Genomic DNA, 12,286 nt, shown 5'->3' with positions numbered 1-12,286 from the left:
TTTTTTTGTTTTCCAGTTGATGTGAGTCAGATCACACATGTGAGTGAAAGCACCTGGTAGTTGTCTCTCATCTCTTTACTTTTTTCTCTAAGTATCATCACTTCCAGTTCCATCCATTTTTATCCCAAAAGATACAGTATCGTCTTTTGTTTTCTAAATTTTTCCTTTTTTTAAAAAAAAATTTTATATTTATTTTTTTATTAGATAGAGACAGCCAGAAGTTGAGAGAAGAGTGGGAGATAGGGAGGGAGAGAGACAGAGACACCTGCAGCCCTGCTTCGCCACTCATGAAGCTTTCCCCCGGCAGGTGGGGGCCAGGGGCTCGAACCTGGGTCCTTTCACACTAACATGTGTGCTCAACCAGGTGTGCCACCACCTGGCCCCCTATACTGTATCCTCTTTTTGATGGCAGAATAGTATTCCTTGGAGTGTATGCCCCATAACTTCCTTAAACAGTCATCTGTGAATGGACATGTAGGCTGCTTCCACTCGTTGGCTGTTGTAAACATGCAGCTGTGACCAGGGCACAATGCATTCCCCACCTGGCGGTTCCCTTCTGGTGGTCCGGGGCGAGGGCCAGCTTTGGCTTCCTTCTTTTCTGCATGTCGCCCTTGGGCCTAGGATGGGCTGATCACAAGACCACACAGCTAAGACGCTGCTCTTACTCTTAACAGTCCCTGTGGTTTTGGGGAACACACACACACACACACACACGGTCGTTGTATCAGCTGTGCTTAGGGTTTAGTTTTGTCACTGGAGATTTTCTTTCAGTGTCCGCTCTGCCCTCAGGAGGGGCTTTCCCTGCACACTGCTCTTCTCTGAAGCTTCCAGCCACATGCTGGCGTACCTCTTACTGTGTTCTAGTTTCACAAGGAACAGGAGGTAAACGCTCTGTTTTCTGTTTCACTATGTGTAACGTGTCTTTCTTAACTTGACAGAGGAGACCTTGCCTATTTTGATGGACTTAGTGAGACGATTCTTGCTGTGGGGCTTGTGAAGCCAAAAGCTGGTGAGTGAGACTGGAAGGGATGACTTGGGCCGCACAGGCATCAGGGCTGAGCGACAACTGCTGACCGTCTGCACTATGATCATTTATTATGCTTGTTTTGCACCAGCCCCCTGCTCAGCTCTGGCTGATGGTGGTGTGGGGATTGAACCTGGGACTTTGGAGCCTCAGGCAGGAGAATCTCTTTGCATAAGCATGATGCTCTCTATCCCTGCCAGTATCTGAATTTCTTATTGAGGTTTTGTTCTAACTTACTTCAGACTATAAATCTATGAAGTGCATATCAAGCTTACTGTAACTGATGTAAGTCAATTCACTTTAACATTGTTGAATTATGGGCTTGGGAGGTGGTGCAGTGGATAAAGTGTTGGATTTTCAGCGTGAGGAATGAATTTGACCCCTTAAAGCCCGTGTACCAGTGCGCTGCTACCCTCTAGCATAAGTAAATAGATCTCTTTCAAACTGCTAGACTACAGTGTTTGAATTTTGTGCTTACATTCTTTTTCTTCAAAGATGAAGGTTTTTTTATGTTTATTTTTTGATTTATTCCCTCTTGTTGCCCTTGTTTCATTGTTGTAGTTATTATTGTTGTTGTTACTCATGTTCTTGTTAGATAGGACAGAGAGAAATGGAGAGAGGAGGGGGAGAGAGACAGACACCTGCAGACCTTCACCGCCTGTGAGGCGACCCCCTGCATCTGGGGGCTCAAACCGGGATCCTTACGCCGGTCCTTGTGTTTTGTGCTACCTGCTTAACCCACTACACTACCGCCTGACTCCCTGTGCTTATATTTTGATGCTCTTTCTTGACTCAACTAGTTTTTTTTTTTTTTTGCAATATGCATTTTCACTACTGAGTTCAATATGAGTAATTTAATATAAACAACAGATATTTTACCTCTTCATTTCTTAGTTAATCTAAAGATATGAGAACAGACAACAAATTATTTAATTAGTTTATTTTAGATAGAGACAAATTGAGGGGCAAAGAGGGGCTAGGGAGAGAGAGATGCAATACTGCTTCACTCCTCATGATCCGCGTACTGTGATGAGCGCTCTCAGAAGTTCTTTATAGCACTCGGCCTATGGTTTCAGAAAGCATCAGCATGCTAGATCTTTTCTATTTATTGGACACAGACAGCCAGGAGTCGAGATGGACATGGATGAAAGAGAAGGGAGAGAGACAGACAGACACCTGCAGCCCTGCTTTACCACTTGCAAAGCTTTCCCCCTTCAAGGATGGATTGAACCCAGGTCCTTGTGCACTGCAACACGTGCGCCCAACCAGGTGGGAAAGAGAAACAGAAGAGAAGCCTTCAGTTGGGCATCTGAGGCTCAAACCTGCCTCTGGTGACATGGCGGCTTGTCACCACCTGGCTGCAGAAGTGTGTCTTCTGCGATCTTCTATATGAGTGTTTTAACATCACCTTGACTAAGTTGGAGTTCAGACATGTTATATTCTGATTGACCCGCAGTTCATTTTAGAGGGAAAGTCATTTTCTGTTGACTCCTTTTTTAATTATTTTTATTTTTATTGGATAGAGACAGAAATTGAGAGGAGGGGGAGAGAGGGAGAGACAGAGACACCAGTAGTACTGCTTCACCACTTGTGAAGCTTTCCCCCAGTGGGTGGAGACAAGGGGCTTGAACTTGGGTCCTTAACACGCTATGATGTGTGTGCTCGGCCCCGGGAAAGGCACGTTCTGTCAGCGCGTGGATGCGGGAAGTAACGCTTACCCTGTACCCCATCTCTAGGTACACACTATAATGTGTGTGCTCGGCCCTGGGAAAGGCACGTTCTGTCAGCGCGTGGATGCGGGAAGTAACGCTTACCCTGTACCCCATCTCTAGGTACACACTATAATGTGTGTGCTCGGCCCCGGGAAAGGCACGTTCTGTCAGCGCGTGGATGCGGGAAGTAACGCTCACCCTGTACCCCTTCTCTAGGCATCTTTCAGCCTCACATACGACACCTACTGGTTTTAGCAACCCCTGTGGACATAGTGATTCTTGGACTCAGCTACGCCAATCTGCAAGCAGGTATGATGGGTCACATACAGTCTTTAAAATAACAGTAGGTCGACCTATTTAATGTGATAACTAAAACATAATAGGGAGTCGGGCGGTAGCGAAGCGGGTTATGGGCATGTGGCACAAAGTTCAAGGACCTGCATAAGGATCCCGGTTCGAGCCCCCGGCTCCCCACCTGCAGGGGAATCGCTTCACAGGCGATGAAGCAGGTCTGCAGGTGTCTGTCTTTCTCTCCCCCTCTCTGTCTTCCCCTCCTCTCTCCATTTCTCTCTGGCGTGTCTAACAATGATGACATCAGTAATAATAACTACAACAACAATTTAAAACAAAACAAGGACAACAAAAGGGAAAAAAAAATAAAGATAATTTAAAAAAGAAAACTGACCTAGGGCTGATGGAATCGTGAAGATCTGAGGCCCTAGAGGCCATTCTGAGGACAGCGGGTGACTGAGCACTTGGAAAAGCCCAGTGACCTTGCCCCTGTGTTCTTTTCTTTTGAAACTAGGCTCTGGGGTCCTTAATGACAGTATGCATGGTGGGATGCAGCTGCTCCCCGACCCCTTGTACTCTCTTCCCACTGATAACACCTACCTTCTAACCATCACCTCCACTGATAACGGCAGGATCTTCTTGGCTGGAAAGGACGGCTGTTTATATGAAGTAGCATATCAGGTTAGTCTGGCGCTTACAGAATCCCCCCTCTTGCTCAAGCGAGAGTGGCGTGTTGGTATGTTCTAGCTGTATTAGCACACTAGGGTGTTCTTATAGCCAGCACTTAAGTGCACAGTCAAGAGCGTGTTCTGTGCCCCGGGGTGGGGAGTACAGTCGGTAAAGCATTGAGCCCCCAGCATGCCGTCGAGGCTCTGTCCATGGCATGGGCCAGAACACTGCTCCTGGTCTCTCCTCATAAATAAATGAGTTCTTTTCAAAATGCATTCTCCCCTAAAAGTCAGACGTCTCTTCAAAGGTAAAAAGTTCACCAAGAGTTCTGAGTATGTCGTTGTCAGACATGCTGCGTGCCCTGATTGTCTGATAGTTCATTCAAGTGTCAGCACTGAAATCAGGCACTGAGCATGCCGGCTTATGTCGTCGGCTTCATCAAGAGCAGAAATCGCACGAAGCAAAATGTTTTGTTGTTCCTGACTTAAGACAGAGTACTTAGTTTTTAGATTGTTTGTATTCGTTGGAGGCTAATGGCTTCCAGTACAGTTGATGATGTGTATGCTTTTTTTAATAGTGCGCCTCACATCACCTTACTGTTTCACTAAGGTTGAAGAATCGCATCAGCGTGGGCGCACCATACTTGCTGTGATAGACACACCTGCATTTACAAGTCTTTCTTCTCTTTCCAGGCAGAGGCGGGCTGGTTTAGCCAAAGATGTAGGAAAATAAACCACTCAAAGAGCTCACTTTCTTTCCTTGTTCCTTCGTTGCTACAGTTCACTTTCTCAGAAGATGGTAAGTAGAATAAAAGTCAGGCAACCACAAATTTTAACAGACTGAGGAATTAACGTTTCTTCAGAAATCCTCATTGCTAGTGGAGTCTCTTTTTAAATAACATTAATAGTGTTTACTGTGTATTCATGAAGTCTCAAAAGAGAAGATTTCAGAGATTGGAGTCAGGCAGTAGCGCAGCGGGTTAAGCTCGGGTGGCGCGAAGCACAAGGACCGTCATAAGGATCCCAGTTCCCGGCCCCTGGTTCCCCACCTGCAGGGGAGTGACTTCACAGGCGGTGAAGCAGGTCTGTAGGAGTCTGTCTTTCTCTCCCCCTCTGTCTTCCCCTCCTCTCTCCATGTCTCTCTGTCCTATCTAACAACGACATCAATAACAACAACAATAACTACAACAAGGGCAACAAAAGGGAAAATAAAAAGTCATAGAGATGTTGTGGGTTTTATTTCTGTTTCGAAGTTTATTTCCATTCTTTTCAAATGTAACTTATTGAATAGAGACAGAAATTGAGATGGGAGGGAGAGACAGGATGAAAGAGAGACACCTGCAGCCCTGCTTCACTCACTGCCTGTGAAGATTTCTTCCTAGGAAGGAGGCACCCAGGGGTTCCGACCTGTGACCCTGTGCATTGACTGTAGTGTGTGTGCTCTACCAGATGTACCACCGCCCAGCCCCTTAGGTTTAGACAGACTGTGGGATGGGTGTCTGGAAGAGGTATGAGGCCAGTAAAATGACTCACTTGGATAGTGCCTTGCTTTGCCGTGAACGAAACCCAAGTTTGAGTCTGGCCTCACTGCAGTGAAGGGAGATTTCATGCTATTGTTGCTGTTTTCTTTCTGTCTTTCTGTCTCTATCTGATAAAGTCTGTCCAGAGTGATGATGCCCCGGAGATTATAAAAAATAAATAGCAGTAAATAAGCAAACAGGTATCCTCAGGCTGGGGAAGTAGCATAATGGTTATGCACAAGCTTTCATGGCTGAGAACCGGAGGTCCCAGGCCAAACATCGCCACCAGCTAAGCCAGAGCTCTGGTAAAAATAAATCAGCAAATTCCCTCTTGTGATCCCAAAACTGTGTATGTGCGATAGACACCTGTGCTTTTTGTGGTTTAAGAAATTTCTTGGTATTCAGCTAATATATCTGCATCTTTAATCAGTGAGGGAGCCATGTAATGGCTAACCCAGCACAGGTTCAAGTCCCCAGTCCCCACCACGGCGAGGGTGCAAGAGGAAGTTTCCTGAGTAATGGGGAAGCACTACTGGTCACTCCTGAGTCTCTCACTGTCAGAACAGCGAAAGGAATGGAGGGGAGGGCAGCGGCTAGTAGCCCCAGTCACTGCTTTGGCGTGTGTGCTCACCTCAGCTCCCTGTTACTAACGTGGCAGGCTTCACTAAATGTTGGGTGAATGAAATGACTAGTTTAAAATTCACTTAGGGGGCCGGGTGGTGACACGCCTGGTTTAGCACACTCATGTTGCTATGTGCAAAGACCTTGGTTCAAGCCCTCGGTCCTCACCTACAGGGGGAAAGATTCGTTAGTGGTGAAGCAGGTCTGCAGGTGTCTCTCTCTCTCTCTCCCTCGCTACCTCAGCTTCCCCTCTTGGTATCCTTCTGTCTCTAGCAGATAAAGATAACAATTTTTGAATAAGTAAAATTCACTTAGAAAGTAGGATAACTTAGTGATGCTTCTAACCAACCACAGCATTTTCTGTCTGCTTTGCTTTTTTTAATATGTCCTCAGCTAATGTTTCTTGGCTTTATATTTTTCCCTGGAACTTACCTGTTAGTAAGATGAAAACCCCTTAATGCATAGTTCTAATTCAGCTGTTTAAATTTGTTGTGACTACTGCTTAACTTGTTAATCTTCAGAATTTTCTCTTTTTGTTGTTTGTTTCTAGATCCCATTGTTCAAATTGCAATTGATAATTCTAGAAATATTTTATACACACGATCTGAGAGAGGAGTAATACAAGTAAGTCTTAATATACTACTTTGCTTTTAGAAGGGAAGAGGCCTCTGACTTTATGCAACACACATTTCAGTGACTTGCAGGTGCTTATAGTCCAGCACTACCTAGCAGCAGAGCTTCAGAGCTCTGCACGGGCAGCCCCCACCGCGTCCACGCTCGTGTGTTGCCGGCATTATTCAGACGCACACTCCTCCCTCTCTCTTGTAGCTGTCATATTTCTCTGTTTGTTATCTGTGCCAAAGATCAGTGTTTTTAAGAAAGAATATTCACTTTTAAGACTTTTCCTCTGAATTATTTACTTTTTTAAAAAAAAACAAACCTATTTTCAAACCTTTACTACTTTATATTCATATAAAGTACCAAAGTTGTTTAAAAAGAAAAGTTTGTTTATTTAATAACATTTTATCTAAAAGTTATTTTAGGGCTGGCTAAAGAGGCCGCAGGGATAGCGAGCCCTTGCCCTGTGTGTAGCCCAGGCTTGAGTCCAGCCCCAGTGGGGACACGGGGAAGCTCTGGCGCTGTGTGTCTCCATCTTTCTGTTTCTGCCTCTCGCTGAGGAAGTCACCCCAACACAGTGGATCCCTGGTGACTACGTAACTGGAAGTCACTTTGTACAGGCGTTCAGTTTCTCTTCACACTTACGAGGGGTGATTCTTCATACCACAGGTTTATGACCTGGGCCACGACGGACAAGGAATGAGCAGGGTCGCCTCCGTGTCGCAGAATTCCATCGTCTCTGCTGCTGGAAACATTGCCAGGTGAGGTGGGAATGGCTGCCGGACACTGCTGCGCAGACATCGCGGTGCTCGGAGCGCTCCCTATCCACGCTCAGAGGAGAGGGGCCCGGCGAGTGCAGCTCGGCGTGAAGTGGAGCTGCTGGTGCTCTTGTTGCTGGATCATAAGGCGGTCGGGTCTAGAGTGAAGTACAGCCGCCGTGTTTCCCCGAACGTGAAGCATTGTGTGTCTGTCCTGCCATACTGTTGGGACTGAGGAGCTGCTTGGCTCAGTTCCCCTGTTATAACTACTTTACTGCAGGGGGAAGGCTTCACAAGCAGGGGACAGTGCTACAGATGTCACTTTCTCTCTCTTTCTGCCTTCCCCTTCCCACTCAGATTCTCTGTCTATTCAAAAAATGAGTAAGGAGAAAAGTAAGGGGGTCGGGCGGTAGCACAGCAGGTTAAGCGCAGGTGGCATAAAGCACAAGGACCGGCGTAAGGATCCCGGTTCAAGCCCCCGGCTCCCCACCTGCAGGGGAGTCGCTTCACAGGTGGTGAAGCAGGTCTGCAGGTGTCTGTCTTTCTCTCCCCCTCTCTGTCTTCCCCTCCTCTCTCCATTTCTCTCTGTCCTATCCAACAACGACGACGACATCAACAATAATAACTACAACAAAGCTACAACAACAAGGGCAACAAAAGGGGGAAAAAATGGCCTCCAGGAGCGGTGGGATTTCATGGTGCAGGCACCGAGCCCAGCCATGACCTGGAGGAGGAAAAAGAAAGGAAAGGAAAGTGAGAGGGGAAACGGAAGCAGGCACTGAGCCCAGCGATGACCCTGGCGGCGGCAGCACCAGAAACATTTTTTAAAGACAATTTTTCTTCCTTTCTTAGGACCATCGATCGCTCTGTTTTTAAACCAGTTGTGCAAATAGCAGTGATTGAAAATTCTGAGTCACTGGACTGTCAGTTACTGGCCGTCACACACGCAGGTATGTTTGTTCTGTCTGTTGCTGCTGTAGCTTTTACTGACCTTCAGAATTAGAAGTCGATAATCAGACGTTATGTTTGTGCATGTGTAGCAGTTACCAAGCTATATCAAGAATTCGTAAAATTGACAAACAGCCAGGTCCTTCTGGTTGTATCTTCATTTTATAAATATAACGCCAGTCCTAGAAGTTAAAGTGAGGATGTCGGGTGGTAGCGCGGCAGGTTAAGCGCACGTGGCTAGGACCGGCGAGAGGATCCCGGTTGGAGCCCCCGGCTCCCCACCTGCAGGGGAGTCGCTTCACAGGCGGTGAAGCAGGTCTGTAGGTGTCTGTCTTCTCTCCCCCTCTCTGTCTTCCCCTCCTCTCCATTTCTCTCTGTCTTATCCAACAACAATAACTACAACAATAAAACAAGAACAACAAAAGGGAATAAAAAAAGATTTTAAAAAATTAAAAAGTTAAATATAAAAAAACAAGTTAAAGTGATTAATGTTTATTGACAGCCTGAACTGGAATCAGGTCCCTGGATGGATAGGAACTGTGCTTTCTACAGAGATGTGTAGCCTGGCCTCTCAGGCCCGCGGGTTTGTCTGTTTAGGACGCAAGTGACCCTGTCCCTGTGTTTGTGTTTAGGACATGAGTGACATGGCCTTAAAAAGCTTTAATTGGAGAGTCGGGCGGTAGCACTCGTGGCGCAAAGCGCAAGGAACTGCGTAAGGATCCTGGTTCAAGCCCCCGGGTCCCCACCTGCAGGGGGGTCGCTTCACGAGCGGTGAAGCAGGTCTTCAGGTGTCTGTCTTTCTCCCCCTCTGTCTTCCCCTCCTCCATTTCTCTCTCTCCTATCCCACAACAATGGCATCAATAACTACAACAGTAAAACAACAAGGGCAACAAAAAGGAAGAAATAAATATTAAAAAAAGAGCGAAGACAGCCTTAGCTGGGAGTGTGCAGGCGGATTGGAGTCAGTCAGGAGGACGATGTGCGGCGTGGCCAGAAAGAACGCCGTGTAGCCTTCAGTCACAGGTGTAGCCGAAGCCTTTTATTCTCTGCTAACGAGTGATCTTACCCCCGTCAGGTGTGAGGTTATATTTCAGCACTTGTCCCTTCAGACAGCCTCTAGCAAGACCGAATACGTTGACCCTGGTGCATGTCCGCTTGCCCCCCGGCTTCTCAGCATCCTCCACAGTGGAAAAGCCTTCCAAAGTGCACAAAGCCCTGTACAGTAAAGGTAAGCCGCGAAGGCCTGTCGGCCACTCCGAAACACCATGAGACTGAGATAGGATTCCTAAACTATTGCAGTTAGAATGCACCTCGAGGCACTCAGAAACGAGAAGTCTCCCAATAAAATTAGACTTTTTATTATCTTAACACATTCCAAGTGGAAGCCTGCTTCATATGAGTCCTGTGTGTTACTGCTGTCCTGTCTCTACGCCTTGTGTTGTGAGACCCAGTGAGCCGAGGGGCCCACAGGGGTAGGGCTTCAAATCTGCAAGCATGAGATCTCAGGTTCATTCTCCAGCACGCATATGCCAGAGAGCCGCTTTGGCCTCTCCCCTACCCTCTATCGAGCTCCTGAAAGAAATCAGTCACATATATATGCTCAGCTCTAGTTTCTGGTATGGTGTCGAGAATTGAATGTGGGCCCTTGGAGCCTTCGACATGTCAGTCTTGTATAATCGTTCTGTCTCCCCTGACCCTTAAGCAAATCTTAAAAAAAGTAAAAGGCCGTGGTCTGGGAGATGGCTCAGTGGATAAAGCACTGAACTCTCAAGCATGAGGGCCTGAGTTCAAGCCCCAGCAGCACATGGAGCAGGGTGAAGCCTGGTTCGTTCTCTATCCTCCTGTCTTTCTCACTAATGAAATCTTCAAGGGAAAAAAACAAAAGGCCGAGTATGTCCTAACCTGGGCTAGGCAGTGTGTGAGGTAGACTACTTAACGAGTCTGCCCACCAGTCACTGTGTTACTTCCAGGGTTTTGTTTATAGCCCCCACCCCACACTGGCAAAGAGAAACGAGAGGTAGTGCTCACAAAGACCCCGCCCGTGTATGTCCGCGGTGCTGGGCTGGCCGCTCGGTAGCCCTTGCCCTCTGCTCCGTGCAGCCGTCGCCTCCCTGGGATAATACTTTGAGCATGGCAGCTAGAGCTGTGGATTTGCACATACTGGCAGTGCCAAGGTTACTGGGTAGTGGCGTTTGGCACATAAAGTACGATTTGTTTACTAACCTTCTAGGTATTTTACTGATGGCAGCCTCAGAAAATGAAGATAATGATATTTTGTGGTGTATCAATCATGATACTTTTCCTTTCCAAAGACCAATGATGGAAACCCAGGTAAGTTGTCCTTAGTCTTGTGAAGTTTTCTTTGAAAAAAATCTTTTTGTTATCTCAGGGCTTCACTGTCTCTTTTTCAGGTAGAGAAAGGGGAAAGATAAACGTTTTTATGGGCGGAGGTAGATAGCATAATGATTCTGCAAAGAGACTCTTACTCCAGAGCTGAGTCATGCTCTGGTTAAAAAAAAAAAAGAGGAGGAGGAAGAGAAAGAAAGGGACTATCTACTATCTTCTTATTTCTTAATGTTTGCTTCAACAATTCTACGTAAATACATTTAGAAGTACGAAGTATTCCTGCTAATTTTCTGCTTCTAGAAGTCGTGATCTTTAGAACTTTTAGAATGTTTTTCATCATGTCCTGAAAGTACATATTGGTATATGGTATGACGTCGATTTTTTAGGCCTGCTTTCAGTAGCTAATAAGGATGCCTGGTTCTGTATACAGATGACAGCCCGTGTGGATGGCCACTCGTGGGCTCTTTCTGCCATAGACGAGCTCAAAGTAGATAAGATCATCACGCCCTTAAACAAGGACCATATTCCCATAACGGACTCGCCAGTGGTCGTACAGCAGCACGTGCTGCCGCCGAAGAAGTTTGTCCTCTTGTCAGCACAGGTCTGTGCACACCCTCCACCCTCGTGGGCGGGACACCCGTGGAGAAAGGCTGCCCATGCTGTTTGCCAAGTCCAGCCGCAGTCGGCGGAGAGCCACGTGTGCCTCACGCGCCTGGTCTCTATGCCGCAGGGTAGTGTGCGGGGCTTTGGGTTCAGATGTGTAGTTCATCACCTGTGAGAGAGTTCTGCCCGAGACAGAGGCGGGTCCAAGCAGCTCTCTGGGGCATCCGTACTGGACACCAGCGGGCGCCCCAGGCATGTAGGTCAGGTCCTCTGGTGTCTGACCTGCTTCCTGGCCGCAAGAACGCGCTTTATTACTTTATTCTCTCTATGGGCATATGGGCAGGTTGGAAGTCGGAATTTGGATCTTTTTGACTAACTTTCATCCTATTCTTGAAGTTACTGTTTTTGTTAAACTGTCCGGTTCAGCTGCACCGGCCTTTCAGCCACGCCACGCTCGATAAATCCCCCCCTCAGGCGTCTCTTGTCCCCGTTCCTTTTTGTCTTGTCAGGGGAGCCTCATGTTCCATAAGCTTAGACCTGTAGATCAACTAAGACATCTACTCGTGAGCAACGTGGGCGGAGATGGAGAAGACATCGAAAGGTTTTTTAAGTTACACCAGGTAATTCTCGAGGCTTTTTACACACAGAAACGATGGGAAGTGTAACTAAACTTGACGTGAGACAAGACTGCTATACTCACATGTTCTTCCCGGTCTCTTAGTCTCTCAGACGTGGGGAGCGGGGCGGGTGTACTGTGTGGTTCATGGTAAACCGGATCCTTCACCTCTCTTGGGAGGTTGTCACTAAAGTGTGCTGGTGAAAGTGATGCTTGAGTTATACGATGAACATACAGAATTAATTATGGAAATTATTTCAGATTCATTATGTGTTCAAGGCCCCAGAGGTCCCAGGCTCTAACCCTGGCTCACCCTATGTTGAGCTGTGCTCTGGTCTTTCATGAAGATAAATGTTTAAAATTTTTTTTTTTAATTGATTAAGGGGAGAGAGAGAAATCAGAACATAATAAATTCTGAGACTCAGACTTGCATCTTTGTGTATGCAAGGCCTGGGCTCTGCCACCTGAGTCACTTCCTTGGCCGCAACAAACCGTTTAATCTTTTTTTTTCCTCTTTACTCACCTAAGAAAAACTTGAGGCAGCAGTGATGGAGACATCAC

The 12,286-nt window shown here is 46.9% G+C and overlaps 1 protein-coding gene across 4 annotated transcripts in view; it reads left to right on the top strand.

The window, feature by feature from the left end:
- The window catches only part of NUP155 (nucleoporin 155), a 48,892-nt gene that overhangs the window by 6,726 nt on the left and 29,880 nt on the right, over positions 1 to 12,286 (top strand). For all 4 annotated transcript variants that reach the window (XR_009549898.1, XR_009549899.1, XM_007532033.3 and 1 more), the window contains exons 4-14: positions 939 to 1,009; positions 2,953 to 3,045; positions 3,542 to 3,708; positions 4,389 to 4,494; positions 6,387 to 6,460; positions 7,124 to 7,215; positions 8,065 to 8,162; positions 9,236 to 9,388; positions 10,391 to 10,491; positions 10,937 to 11,107; positions 11,619 to 11,729. Coding sequence is in view for 2 of the 4 variants with exons in the window: in XM_007532033.3 (XP_007532095.2) it covers positions 939 to 1,009; positions 2,953 to 3,045; positions 3,542 to 3,708; positions 4,389 to 4,494; positions 6,387 to 6,460; positions 7,124 to 7,215; positions 8,065 to 8,162; positions 9,236 to 9,388; positions 10,391 to 10,491; positions 10,937 to 11,107; positions 11,619 to 11,729 (1,237 nt within the window). In the remaining 2 variants the exon portion in view is untranslated. The remainder of the gene's footprint in view (positions 1 to 938; positions 1,010 to 2,952; positions 3,046 to 3,541; positions 3,709 to 4,388; positions 4,495 to 6,386; positions 6,461 to 7,123; positions 7,216 to 8,064; positions 8,163 to 9,235; positions 9,389 to 10,390; positions 10,492 to 10,936; positions 11,108 to 11,618; positions 11,730 to 12,286) is intronic.

Source organism: Erinaceus europaeus, chromosome 5 (assembly GCF_950295315.1).
Source record: "Erinaceus europaeus chromosome 5, mEriEur2.1, whole genome shotgun sequence".
NCBI lineage: Eukaryota > Metazoa > Chordata > Mammalia > Eulipotyphla > Erinaceidae > Erinaceus > Erinaceus europaeus.
The sequence above is the reverse complement of the archived record's forward strand: the minus strand, read 5'-3'. Positions and strand labels throughout refer to the sequence as shown.